Raw genomic sequence first — 15281 nt, 5'->3', positions numbered from 1 at the left:
AGAAAACAATTTCAATTATACCAGAAATGTTGACAATATTTCTTAATCTGTTTCTTAACCACATTTGATAACATTTTAATTATTATTGGTTAATGTCAACATTTAAGCGTTTAAGAATGATAAGAGTGTTATTTGGTCCATTATGTGTCTGAGACAGCTAAAGCAGAACTATCATTCCTGTAACAAACTATATCAGTGGGTGTGCACATATATGCTGTGACCTTCAAAAGGAGTAGTGTTTATTGATTACTTTAACTGCAGTAGTATTTGTGATCTGATAGCCTGTATATTTGATATTCAATGGTCAGCAATGAAAACGTGGTTAATTTTAGTTGGCGTTGAAAGCCCGAGACAGGAAGCGATTGTGTGTGGCGACCCGTTGCGTAGCAGGGCAGCAGTGAGCAGCACAGAGGGGCTGTCTGTTTGACATACTGTACAGGGCGGTCAGAGACAGGCAGGAGATAATGTGTCCCTCTGAGAAAAGTCTCACAGAAATGATTGAGGATTGAGCATCTGGATGTTTTTTCATTTATTACAAAAAAAAAAAAAATTTCATAATATCGGGGTGGACCAAAAATTAACACTTTTATAACAAATAAATGATCATTAATGATCTCTTGTTGAATTCACACGTTTTTGTCACTGACTTGATGTTTAGATTATCTAAAATAGGCTGTGAATGCAATGAGTGTTGAATTTGCTATGAAGGTGATACAGAAATTTCAGATGTGAGCCTGTTGTGTGGTTTAAACACTCTTAGTTTGAGTGGTTAGGTCTCTCACGCCCCATCAGAAGCTGTCACTGTACTGAAAAAATGTCTGCTGGTCCATTTCATTGTTGTCTGTACACTGGAGGAAACGTCAGTCTCCATGCGGTTACTCTCTTAGAGCTTACACTTCCTGTTTGGGCATGTTTACAACTGCCAGGATGGCCATTATCCACTGATGTCATCAGACCAACTTCCCTTTATCAGACCAGGACAATCTTCCCCTCCACAGTAAATGAACAGATTTTTACATTCTGGTCACAGTCAGGAAGTTCACAAAAGTGAAAAAGAGAGGAAGTCTTTCAATGGAATAATCATGGAAAGATGCACTAAATATTTAAGACTTACTGGTTTAATTGCAATACTGAGCTATAATTATACTTTACATATCAGGCTTTTAGTTAAATATATACTTATTTGCAACATCGTAATATGGTTAGTCCGTAGGGGGTTAATAAAATGTAGTAATCTAAATTAGAATCAGATAATCTAATGCAGGTTATTTCAATTCATTCTATTAACAGTGTCTGTCTAACAGGAAAAAAGCACAAAAACAAAATTCTCATGTAACAAAATTTCCATGTATGAAAAATACATAGGTACCCAAAAAATAATTGTACAGAAATTAAAATTTACACATAAAAATACAATTTAACCACTCATATGATATTGGATATTTAATTGTGGATAGTCATCTGTCATCTAAATGTTATCTAATGCCCATTTAAAGTTACTCTTTAAAATACAATTAAACCACTGTTAAATGTAATAATTATAACCAGAACTTTCAAATTGTATGTCCCTAAAATTGAAGTTTTAAATAAGTAGTTTTACTGCTTTTCTTTAAATTTCATGAATTTGCCTGAAGTTAAAGGAGTTTTGCATTGCACTGGAACTTCTTTTCCAGCAGCATCCCCCTGCTTACAGAAACCACATGCAGCCCATGTTCCTTTTTCATCCTGTCGCATTGCCTATAGAACTGCCACACACACACACACACACTCAAACAGCTTCACGCTGCCTTCCCTCTCACACACACTTCCTGTCTCTCTCTGTCAATAACCAGCCAAGGAGCATGTGCGCCGTAACCGACAGAGCCGTACCTTTCTGGTGGAGAATGTCATAGGAGAGCTCTGGTCTGAACTCACTGAAGGTAGAGTCTTGCTTCTCACACACTTTTTTTTTTTCTTGTAGTATTTTGCTCCTGCTGTTTCTGATGCTGCTGTCATACAGTAAGTTAAGAAATCCTAAATTCTGAAGCTCTTTCAAAAAATAAATACATTTCACTCAAACCAATAAACAAACACTCAAACTTATTCTGCCCAAGAACCACCCACTCAAACAAGAAGAGACTGTCTGACTGACATGTAAAGCGACTAATTGCTGTTTGGTTTGTTTTAATGCGTGGTTGTATAGAAATGCATTAAAAATAGTGAAAAATGTGTATAGGCAACAGGTTTAGAATTTTAGCCTGTCTGTGCATACACTGTTAAAAAATGACATTTGTGATTTAAAAAAATAAAAACAGCTGTGGTTGCCAGAGAAAAAACAGTAGTAACATTTTAGGTTTTACAGGTTAAACTAAAATTTGCAGTTAAATAAATAAATACATTTATGGGGGAAAAAACTAAAAAGAAACTGTCAAAAGTGAGCTACCACAGATAATTCTGTGAATTTCTCGTCAGTTTGCATTTTTTTCACTGTAAATGATAAGGTGGCAGTATTTTATTGTAAAATGACATTAAATATCCCATTACAACAATTCAGTTCACCATGAACAATAAGGGAACTTACCGTTAACCAATTAACAGGTTATGATTATGATCACATTGCTGATTATTTCACAGTCAGTCCGATTGGAACCAAAGATTTTTGCCAGGACTTGCTATTTTTGCGTGTAATATGCATTGGACAGTCAGCAAACAGACTGTGGGTGGTCCTTGAATGTGTCTACTGAGACTAGATGCACCCTTGCTGAGAAGATAAGATGCTTAGTTTGAAATCCCTGCTCTGGTGAGCTTTACCCTTATTCTGCTGTCTGAATCAGCAGCTGCTCAACCATGAGTACTGCCTCAGCACACTTTGCCTATTCATCACTGCTGGAATAACCCCCACGCAAATTAAAATTCTTCAAAATCGTTCAAATTTCAGTAACTTTTCTGTGTTACAGAGACAGATCACTATAAAAAATGAAAATGTACTCATTGTATTTTATTCCATGTCTATATGATTTTATTTCTTCTTCTGTGGAATACAAATGAAGATATTTTGCATAATGTCCAATATGCTCTTTTATAGAAAAAGTCATATAGGTTTGGACCATCATGAAAGAGTAAATTTTTTTTTTTTAATTTTTGGGGTGAACTGTCTCTTTAAATATACAGTAATCTCATAGAGATTGTGAATATTTAATACAGAACCTATATAGAATTTTAATTCCAAAGGCTTCTACCAAGGTCACTCACATCCAACATCTGCAGAGAGTTCCTGGATGCTCTCAAGGTCACTCACATCCAACATCTGCAGAGAGTTCCTCACTCACATCCAACATCTGCAGAGAGTTCCTGGAAAAAATATGTAAAATGATACCAGATGAGATGTTAATCCACCCTGATGATTTTGTTTTTGCTGGTGACTCTCAAATGTTGTCTCTGGTGGTGTTCTCTAGGTGACCGTTATGTGGTTGTGGATTGTGGAGGAGGGACGGTGGATCTTACTGTGCATCAGATCCGCATGCCGGAAGGCCACTTGAAGGAGCTTTACAAAGCCTCAGGTACCTGTATGACCTATAGCTTGAGATTAACATTTTGCTTAAAAACATTCTGCTATTCTGAAATGTCATTACTTCCAATCATCTGAAATGATTTTTATCTTTCCATTCTCTCCGCAGGAGGCCCATATGGCTCTCTCGGTATAGATTATGAATTTGAGAAACTCCTGTGTAAGATATTCGGACAGGATTTCATTGACCAGTTTAAGATCAAGCGTCCTGCTGCCTGGGTGGATCTGATGATTGCGTTTGAGTCTCGTAAGAGGGCGGCGACTCCTGACCGAAGCAACCCGTTAAATATTAACCTGCCCTTCTCTTTCATCGACTACTACAAGAAATTCAGAGGACACAGCGTAGAGCATGCGCTGAGGAAGAGCAAGTGAGTGTCTAAAACGCTGTAGTAGAAATCACCCATTAACACAGTCCAGTCCAGTTTGAGGCTTTTCTCTGTGAGACTCACTTTTGTGGTAATTGTTGTCTGTCTCTTTTGAGGTCAGGCATGTGTGACCTACAGCCCCTGGAGAGTTAATCTGTCTATTCATGACTGCTGTCAATACTGTACACACAGCCATTCAATAAGCCGTCAGGCCCTGTATAAAGATGGCCAAGTCAGCTAAATGGATACCATGTTTGTTTGTGTGCATGATTGCTGACTATGTGCGAAACACTCATAATCAAAGGGCATAGGAACAAGAAAATCTAAAAAAAGGGAGAGAGAGGGCACTTTATGAATTATTTTCAGGTAGTCATGAATATTAATTTATGTAACTTTCACCCAGTAGCTCTAACAGATTTGCAGTAGTAATTTTGTTAATTAGATAATTGCTTACAGAGGCATCTGTTTGGTAGCATCATAATTTTATGCATGCGGCTATAATTTCTTAGTATCACAGCCAAGAGAAACGATTCTCAGAAAATGACTTTAAATATCAGTCTTCTAAAACTAGTTGTAATGGCTGCTTCCTGAGCAAAAGTATCAGATCTGACACAAAATGTCCAATTAAGAGGCGAAATTATCTAGTTTTATCTTTTTATTTTAAAAATGTGAACCTGGTATATTATTTGCATTATTTAATGGTTCAATTTTTGTATTATTTCCTAACAAAGTAATTAGAAAATAATTTGCGTGCCATGAGTAAGACTACTCTAACTTGCATGTTATGGATTTTAAGCTCTCATGTCTCACAGGGGACAGTTTTTCCTACAAGCCTGCGAGTCAATCATCTCTAAGCATTCGTTCAGCCCTGCATCAAACTGCACAGCGCAGTCATATGGGATTATGTGCATCTGTTTACTGGAAACCACAGCTATTAGCACACATGCACTGACTTTTATAGCAGTGGAAAACCTAATAATGTAAACTCAATAATATCATGTTTCTCAATATTCTTCCATATGTCAAGATGACTTTTCAACTGCACCGAGGCCAAATGAGGAGAATCTGTTATTTGTTTCAGTCTATAACTCTCGCTCTCTTTGTTTTTGTCTCTCTTCTGCAGTGTGGACTTTGTGAAGTGGTCTTCGCAGGGCATGCTGAGGATGAATCCAGATGCAATGAATGCACTGTTCAAACCAACTATAGACCACATTATACAGCACCTGAGTGAGTAACTACGCAGTAATTTACTGGAACAATAATATGATATTGATTTCTAGAGTTTAAAGTGAGATGGGTGTATCCGTTAGTAATAAGTTTTAGTAATTTTGTTATGTGCTTTTGTCATTTTTCGATATTTTTTATAGCATTATTTTATTTTTATTTCCGTTTTAGTTATTTTAGTGCTTCGACTTAAATCTTATTTATTTCAGTTAGTTGCCAAGACACCATTTTTAATTCTCGTTTAAATTTTCCCATCTAATATTTATATTTCTTTTTATTAGTATAGTGTAGTATCCCAAAATATCAAACCATATTGCAAACAATCACAATCTGAAGCTGATAAATAACCTAAAATCATCTGTGCACATTATATACCGTGTGATTTTCTGTGAAATCTGTCAACTGACTGCCCAGTATATGCCCAATATTTAGACAACTAGTGCCAGCTCTTCCAGACTGCAAATTGGGGCAAAAATCTGGGCAAAAGTTGTGTAGTGTGTTCCAGGCATTAGTAGAATGTGTCAAGCTGTATAAACTAATGAGCCATTGGGAGACACAATTAGGGCAAGCATTGGCCCAGTCAGGGGAGTCTCGACAATCTTCCCAAAATACTTACATAGAACTGGGTCAGAACTCAGTCCCTTGGCTCTTATGTTGGTTGAGCCCAGCTGTGATCTGTATCTGTTCAAACAAAAACTACAAGCAGGGACACCACTGCTAGTAAACTGGATTTTTGTTGAAAACTGGAGGAGTGCGTAACATTCTTTGGTTAAATCCCCATGTGTTGAAATGTTTTGTGATGAATCTTTTCTCTGCTTTCATTCTTCTATATGTTCTCCAGCTGAGTTATTTGATAAGCCAGAGGTGACAGACATTAAGTTTCTTTTCCTGGTGGGAGGATTCGCAGAGTCTCCTCTGCTGCAACAGGCGGTTCAGAAGATGCTTCAGGGCCGCAGCCGAATCATTATTCCGCATGACGTGGGCTTGACCATCCTCAAGGGGGCGGTGTTGTTCGGCCTTGATCCCAGCGTCATAAAGGTGCGCCGCTCTCCACTCACCTACGGCGTGGGCGTCCTGAACCGTTTCGTAGAGGGGAAGCACCCGCCGGAGAAGATGATTGTGAAGGACAGTACGCGCTGGTGCACCGATGTCTTCGATACGTTCATCTCTGCCGATCAGTCAGTGGCACTGGGTGAAACGGTAAAACGCAGCTACACGCCGGCGAAGCCATCACAGCAAGTGATCGTCATTCACGTATACTGCTCAGAAAAAGAGTCAGTCAGTTTCATCACCGACCCAGGCGTGAGGAAGTGTGGTACGCTGAAGCTGGATGTGAGCGGTACTGAGAGCCCGGCGGCACGAAGAGAGATCCAGACGCTCATGCAGTTCGGAGACACTGAGATAAGAGCCATGGCTGTCGATGTCGCAACCTCTCGCAGTGTCAAAGCTAGCATCGATTTCCTTAGTCAATAGAAGAGTAAACCACACACTGCAGAAACTCAGCATTTTAGTTAAATTAAACAAAAAAAATAAACAAACAAAATTAAAACAAAATTTATCAAAAACGTGCTTAATTTAATTCAGCAAAGGCATATTCAAATCAACAAAAAAGTAATACTTTTAATTCAGCAAAGGCATATTCAATTGATCAAAAGTGACTATAGAGACATTTGTTACAAAAAAATTCAATTTCAAATGTAAACATACATTCATCATAGAATTCAGGAAAAACATGTATCAAGCATTCCACAAAAAAATAAAGCAGCACAACTCTTTTCAAAATTGATGAAAATAAGAAATGTATCTTAAGCACCAAAAATACCATATTCAAAATATTTCTGAAGAATCATGTTGCACAGAAGGCTGCAGTAATGGTAATAACTACATCTATTTGCAAATGCTTTTATTTTCTTGTTACAAACATAAACCACTAAATCGCTGATTTAGGCTTAAAACAATAAAGAAAAAAGAAAAACTTAATTTAACATGTATTCATTAAAATAATATTAATATTTTGTGCAGTTTTGCCTCTCAAGTAATTATTTTTTGTTTAAAGGATGTTTAGATATTTTGACTGGGAAACAAGACAAAATGCTGAGTGAAATGTTGGCAGTGTAGAAGGATAGATGAAAGAAAGAGAAAATTATAAATAGAGAATGAATGAGAGATGAAAGTTTGGAGTCTCTAATATACCATGTTTGCCGACCTTCCATGTGACATTTGCTTGAATAGTCGTGCCATTCATGTTATTTTATTTGGTTATTTCATTTCTAATCCACAGCTGAACTCAACAAGATGAAACTTCTCATATTTGACCAAAGCTGAGTTCATTTCGTCTCATCGACACTCATCTAGGCTCAGTCCCTTACTCTCTGTGTGCTTCTATTATAGTCTGTTTGCAGTCTTAGTGGCTATTTTCTGCACAGAGATGCAAATCTGCATGGATAGAGCCAAAATACAGCTGCATATTGCTAGTAGTGCAATTTGGGATAGCACTCTATAATAACTTTGCAAGAAAAGTTCAGGTTAAGGTAGCTACATTAGTCTCATATACACACCATGGCAGAAATTTGTTCTCTTACAAAACATACTGCTTTGCTCTTAAACTCTGGTCTATTACCTCCAGTGCCCAGTCCAGAACCAGTTCATTCATTTAGGTTATGATGAGATAAGCAGATGGTTTTGGCTACTGGACTTGTGACCAATTTGTTAGTCTGAAACAGAAACTCAGTATGTTCTTCATCGCAAACATTTAGGACTGACTTTGAGAATGGTACCGAAACCTGAGCTACACATCACAAAGGTGCTGATTCCTGTGACAACATTACCGTCAGTTTGTCACACTAGTGCTACAGTTTTTTTTATCATTCTTATGTCTCATTGTGTTGACTTTTTGTCCTTTTTTTTTTTTAGTTTATTTTTTTTTGTATGTCAAGGCATTTTAGGAGTTCTGGACAGTGAAATACAGCATATCTTCATATTGTTGGTCAGTAAGCAGAATGAGAATGCATAAATCCTAGAATGTGAATCTTAATCCTCATTTGAAGTGGCAGTGACAGAGAAGCTGCAAGCTGTACCTGCAACATGATTTGAAAAGATAGCCATTGCTATATGCTAGTTGCCTTTAATCCTGCTCCTTAGAAAGAGAAGCCACAGATTTTTTTTTTCTATTTTTATTTAGGAGATTATTTTGGAGAATATGTGACAAATGAAATGTTTATTTCTGTATATACAGTATTTAAAGATATTGTACAGGTTTTTAGTGTTGTTTTTGCATTAGCGGCTTTATGAGCAGTGTGTGTATGCAGGCCTTAAGAGCACACATTCTTTCTCCCACTCTCACCAACCGTCATATGTTTACTCAATTCATTTATTAACCTAATCCAAACCCAAACATGACCCCCCACACTGAAATGTAATCCCATTCCCAAAAACCATAACCCCTTACCTTATCCCCCAACTACACCCCTATGTAGACCATTTGAAACTTAACCCCAAACAAACCTCTGATTTCACATTCCCATTTTCAATTTCTCAAATGCAGTTGTTGCTCTATATTAAGAAATTCACAAGACTTGAAAACCTTTGACATTTACAACTTTAATTGCAGTTATCATTTGAAATAAGAACTTTGTGGTGTGTTTTGGTTTGGGAAATGAGGTGACTGATAGTTTGTGGTGTGTATATGGTCTGTAGATTACACCACTAATGACAGGCAATATTCATGTGTTTGGTTTGGAAGATATTGAGATAAATGCAACGCTAAAAAAAAAAAAAAAATGAAAGCAATAAAGGTATTGCAATGTGACGTTCCACATTTCACATGGATCAAAAGTTTCCCTCTAAAAAAAATCATACAAAGCATCTGCCAGAGTGACCACAGATTGTGAATAAAACTTCATCAAACAATATAATATCATTAAAAATAAAAAAAAATAAAAATAAATAGCAAGATACACGCTGGATAAAATGCTAAAGCTTATCAATGTAATCTGGATTTGCTGCTCATGTGATCGTTAATTGCATATGATCTGCACGATTCGCATGAGAGACCAACAAATGAGACCTTTTTTTTCCTTTTGGTAATATTCTATTGTAAATCTATGGATAATAAAAATCCAAGCTACCACAGATCACCCTCTCATTGGCTGTGCAAGGAAGTAGAAGCAGGAAGTGATGTCATTATGTGTTATGTGTGTATGCACTTGTAGGGCAGAGCACACACCTAGACATACGCTCCAGATTTGTGGAGTAAGCACACCTTTTTTGCTCTTAGAGTGCTGATAGGTTAAATGTTACAAATTTAATCTCTTTGTTCTGCTGGTTTAAACATTTGCTTTTGTTCTTCTCTTGATTTACACCATACCAGTTTATGGCCAGCTTTGCTATTAATTTTTTTTTTTTTTTATACACAATGTATAGCCTCTCTATAAAATGTAGTTATTGCTATGATATGCTTTTACAAGCACATAAAGAGCACTATCCATTTGTTCCTTTGTTTATCAGTTTCATTTTGATCACTCTGTCTGAAGTATTAAGAAGTTCATTGCTGTAGAGGGACATTTGCTAATAATTGACTGTGAATTTGATTTTGAATGGCTTTTCGGCATTATTTTATTTAACTGGTTTTAGCTAAAAGAAAATCAACCAGTTCATAGGGTTTGAAAAACAGAAGAATTTCACTGTTTTCTAGATTCTGTGCTTTAAATGCTTGAAAGTCTCTTAGTCATTCGCTTAGATCCCTATAGCTGACATGGACTAAACAAACAAACTATACCTACTGGGTTATTTTTAATCAGTGGACACAGTGTCAGTGCTCTTGCCATATGCATATCCAAAAAGTTTAGCAACTGTATTTCAATCAATGCCAAGTACTAACAGCCAAACTGTCACCCAATAAAAAGTATGTGTATTTCAAAAAATGACTGTAGTGTTTCTTGTGTATGAAATGTTATAGGAGTGACCTTGTGCTAAAGCATTCTTATCTTTTAAATCTGAGGGAGGCTGAATTCGTATGATGTGATTCTTACAGAAATGTATGATTTTTAGAAAAAAGTAAGCATGAAAGTCTACAAATGAATCTAAACATTAGTGGGGCATTAGCAGATCAAACGAAAACATACAAATGAGCTTGAACGAATTTGTAAAAATTAGCTACCAATTTGCAAAAATGTAAAACGGTTACAAATTGCCATGAGAGTGTGTTGGGGATTAAAGGTTGTGCAGCACAATTTATGAATTCATATAATTGAATTGTGTTTAACCAAAACTGATCATTTCCACAAACTTTTTCATAAATTTCTCATATAAGTGTATGTGCTGTAATGGGTACTTTATTAATATGGCCATTCAGGGAACTATAAAAGGAATTTGAATGCACCTTAACCATAATTTGAAATAAAAGTGGTTTAGTGAGTAAGCAGGGTGCTGCTTGTTTGAATTCTACAACACTCTATAAACTAAAGCTAATTTCTTTATGGATATTAATTATCTCATAAATGTGGCATTCCTGTTATTACACTTTCTTTACATATTCTGTTCCCTGTTCAAGCAATTCCTATATAAGGTAAAAAGAAATCAATTTTAACTGACCTCCTGCACATCAACAAGTGGTTTTAGTGAGACCTTGACTTTACAATAGACTTCTTTCAGATGAATTCATGGCAGTGTTACTTCAGTTATACATCCACTGTGCGTCTTTAAAAAGGTCTTTTAATTGCAAAGGAGGATTTGCCATTTGTAAATTCTACCATTCTATACAAAAATAAAAGCAATATTCTCACCGACTCTGATTTAGTTCATTAACACATCAACTTAAAGTACATAATGGCACCAGATTTTAAGAGTTTAGAATTTTCTATGGAACTGTCAAGAGTATATGCTTTTGTTTAGAAGGTAAAGGGTGCTTAATTTTTTGGTTTGTTTTCACAGAGTACATTTTAGGTCCTTCAACAATGAGCTATAATGTATGAGACATTGAACTGTAACCTGTTCGATTCAATGAGGTTTTTATACTCAGAAGTGGCCACTTAACTCCTGTGTCCTGCGAAGAATGACTGATTCAGTTCAAAAGGTAAATGCCACTGTTTTCTTTTTCTGACAAGAACATATAATTGCTGGATTATTTGAAATCAAGGACATTTCAGTCCTCTATAGACTGGCTTGACTGAAATTTGAGTGTACAGCTTATGAACAATTAAAACTCTTAAAGATTCCAGGGCCTTAAAGGCGTCATGAAATTGAGAAATCAAATTCCCCTTTATCTTTTGATATAGAATAGGTTAGTGTACTAAAAAAACATCCCGTAAATTTCAAAACTCAAAACTTTCTTGTTAATTTAAAAACAACTTTTATTGAAACCAAGCTCAGAAAAGCTGATTTTGAAAGATCTGCTGTCACACTTTTTAAACAGTTATTATGGTTAAGCAAAGTATTAAACAGACTCCTGTGGCCTACTCCGACCCCAACAAAAACTGAAAACTACTTGGCCTATGGTATACTGATGTGAAAGCATTCTTTCTATTCAAAACGCCATAGTGTGTATTTATGTATTAGATTAAACTCTGGCCTACAATCAGGTATTCCCTAAAAGAAATTTATGCATAGAGACGATTCCTTGCATTAGAAAAATAAAATCTGATAATGTGAGAATCCAAGCCACATTTTAGTGCTGAAAAACGATAACTTTAAAGAGTCAACACTGCCCCCTAGTGTCTGTTATATGCTTAGAGGCGTGAATCGCCAGTAGTTCATTTCAGCCTCACGTTGACGTCCAAGAAATTTTAAAAGGATTTTAAAAATGCTAAAATATATATTTTTTTTTACAAATACAATAATAATATAATAAAATAAAATAATGTATTATTATAAATGAACATACAATATATTTATAATATATTTAAAATATCACAAAATATGTTTCATTATTAAAACAAACAAATAATGTTTTTATATTTTAAAATGCTGTGTGTACAGAGTTAACTGATATTTCAGGAGTAATCTGAACAAAAGAACTGGCTGTGTGAGGTAGTTTAATATCATTCACTTACAGGATGTTTTTATTAACACCTTTTTCCAGTGCTGAGGGTACTTTACTTGCCACTAAAACATCATCCTCACTAGTTCCCGCCCATAGGTAAGTATTAATAAAAGGATTTTATAATGAAAACCCAGCAATTATAGCTAGACTCAAGCACCCTCATCCAGGATCCTACCCCATCTGAATATGAGTCTAAACGCAAAGCTCTTCTGATTCAATTTGTACAAGCGACAGGGGTGTGTGTGTTATTCTAACAGAGGAGAGAGTGGAGGACCACTCAACTTCAAACAGGACAGGGTCTCTCTCTGTGTGTGTGTGTGTATGTGTGAGAGAGAGAGAGATTTAGGAAGCTTATCAAAGAGGTGAGATCATCAGAACTTGGCTGGTTGCTAGGGTGATAGTGAGAGGGTATCTTCAGAGGTACCGCCCACACACAGCTCTGTCACCAACAGAATCATGATCTGCAGAAGTGGCCACTTGACACATTTTCATCATTGTGAAGCACACGTCCCTCGCCCCTCTATCGGGTAATCCTGTAATTATTTTATTGTCTGATTATTTGTTTATTTAACAGAAACACCCACAACTAAGCGATACAAGGGCCCTGAAAACTGAGATGAGAGCTGAAATGATTTAACTGGGTATATCAGAAGTCAAACTATGCATCATTAAAATGTATATGCTGTTCTGTATCTGTCCAGTGATGAGAACAGAGCTGGATATCATGTTCATTATATCATATCAATTATCAAAAATGACAGTAAAGACTTTCACAATATTATAGAACATTTATATTTCAAATCAATGCCGTTCACAAAAATAGCCTATTAGACAGAACAACATTGATCATTAAAATTATTCAAAATATATTAAAATAGAAAACAATTATTTTGAATTGTAATAATATTTCACAATATGCTGTATGTTTGGTCAAATAAATGCAGCCTCAGTAAGCATAAGAGACTTTCAAAAAAAAAGAAAAAAATCTGACTAACCCAAACTATCCATGAACAGTAGTGTGTATATAAATGATAAGTATTTGGACACTTACATCACATATGAAATTAATTATTTTCAGTGCATAATATAAGAAGATATAAATCCAAGTGCAAACAAATGATTTTCTCAGAACTACAGTAACTTCTGGAATATATCACTAATGTTTTAGTCATTTTAGTGGATATATCACTCCATCACATTATCACTAGAAAGTGTCCATTTTTTAGTCAATTTCTTTTTAACTTTAGACAGGTTATCTGTAGTTTTAATGTCATACTGCAGCTTGTTTTGTTATATAATGTTATATTATATTACATTTTTAAGTGTGAGTTTGGTATCAGAATTGTCTTGTTTTGACAGTCTATTTATTGTTTTAAAATGTATAACCTAACAAACTTTTTTTGGTGAAATGTTCTGCTTGAAATGTCGTTAAAGCATCAATTTTAGCCTTCCAGCATACAGCTCTTGAGCACAGACCAATAAGTTTGATTAAGGATACTGAAACTGTGGCAGAGCCTGGACAAATCGGCCTGAAGCTTGTTTTCAAACTTTCTATTCTGCTATTCATCATGGGAGCATGCTGTCATCCGGATATTCCTTCTGATAAGTCAACTCTAATTACTGGAATCAGAGATCTATGTTATCATTAGCTTTGTGCCCAATGAAGAACTAAGAAAAGATGAAGAGAAAGAGTGACAGAGAGAGAGAGATGTGTGCATATCCTCCTCTTCAATTGCTACGGTTTAATTCAGATTCTAACACCATAATGCAGTTTTACTCAGAGCTGAAGCCTGCAGATTGTTCTGATGGGCATTGTGAGTTTTGATGGCTTAAATGAGTAAAAAGTCAGTGTGAATGCAAATGTACTTTGTTAGTGTCACCATGAAAATGGCAGCATGCCTTTTTAATGCCTTATTTTTACAGCTCTGATTATAGGTTGGGTATTCAAACAAGTGAATGAGAAAACAATGAGCAGGCAATCAGGACTTCATAAAGCAGAGAGCAGCATGGGACAGATTAATGAGAGTGCGTCACACACATACGCACTCAAGCAGCCTTTAGAAATGACACTCATGCGTGTGACATGTTAAAAGAGGGCTTGCACTTTGAGCGGAGATGTGAAAAGGATCAGAGGACTGTTAACGTGTAATTTAGAGCCCAATCTGACTGCTGTTTGCACAAAAGCAACAGAAATTCTGTCAGCATCAATATGAGGAGACGTTTCACGAGTCACGTCGAGGAGGAGGAGAGGCTTCGACGGACGTGGATGGCTCATACACCCACATGTCACATACAGTAGCATTCAGATGAACAACAGTAACTGCTTTTAATTTGAGTGTTAAAAACAGTCTCAGTGAGAAGAATGGCTTCAGGAGAGAAAAGCACTAGAGCTAATGGATGGGAGACATATGTTGCTTGTCAGACTGAGTGTTATTTAGATAAATAATAATAATAAAAAACTATAAATCATAAAATCATTCAAACTCTTTTTTTTTTTTACTGGGTTCTGACAAGGTTCTGACAATTTTTTTCTTTCTTTTTCTATTCTTTTTTGGTGGGCTATTGTAACCAATTGTAGCACTTAGTAGAAGCAGCTTAATGTGAATATGTTCACCATATGATATTGTACATTTGGTACATAATCAGAAAAAGGTACACGGTACAAAAGCTACAAAGTATATGTTTTTTGCTGGTACATATTAGTACTTTAAAAGTGTATATTACAACAAAAAGTGTAACTTTGCAACAGTGACAGCTTTGTACCTTTTTTGTGTACCTTGTTTGTGTTATGACAGTCTTCCTTGACATTTTAAGTATGAGATATTAAACCAAATCAAGCCAGACAGGTGAGCTACTGGTAAATATGTGGAAAGGCACAGAAGAGGTATGTCTTGAAAGTATTGTGTCATTAAACGCCACACTTTTAGTGTGTAATTTAGTGAAAGGATTGCCCTGCCTCATAGTGAATCTGCAAACAGAAGTGATCGTATACTGCCACCTTTTGTCCAAAACAACTCATAACAGAAAATGTGAGCCTAGTGCTAGTGTTCTAAAAATCGAATCTATCTGTAGTAGTAGTTTAATCTGTTACAACATGGGTAGAAAA

The 15281-nt window shown here is 35.9% G+C and overlaps 1 protein-coding gene across 5 annotated transcripts in view; it reads left to right on the top strand.

Annotated features, from left to right (window-relative positions):
* The window catches only part of LOC109094258 (heat shock 70 kDa protein 12A-like), a 32812-nt gene extending 26168 nt beyond the window's left edge, over positions 1-6644 (top strand). For 4 of the 5 annotated variants that reach the window (XM_042773918.1, XM_042773916.1, XM_042773917.1 and 1 more), the window contains exons 8-12: positions 1833-1919; positions 3435-3539; positions 3657-3915; positions 5036-5139; positions 5978-6644. In XM_042773918.1, the coding sequence (XP_042629852.1) occupies positions 1833-1919; positions 3435-3539; positions 3657-3915; positions 5036-5139; positions 5978-6609 (1187 nt within the window). In that variant the 3' untranslated portion in view covers positions 6610-6644. The remainder of the gene's footprint in view (positions 1-1832; positions 1920-3434; positions 3540-3656; positions 3916-5035; positions 5140-5977) is intronic. The other variant, XM_042773920.1, reaches the window with a different exon arrangement.
* Positions 6645-15281: the final 8637 nt, after the last annotated feature.

The sequence above is a fragment of the Cyprinus carpio genome, chromosome A17 (assembly GCF_018340385.1).
Source record: "Cyprinus carpio isolate SPL01 chromosome A17, ASM1834038v1, whole genome shotgun sequence".
NCBI classification, from domain to species: domain Eukaryota; kingdom Metazoa; phylum Chordata; class Actinopteri; order Cypriniformes; family Cyprinidae; genus Cyprinus; species Cyprinus carpio.
This window is presented reverse-complemented; position numbering and strand designations above follow the sequence as displayed.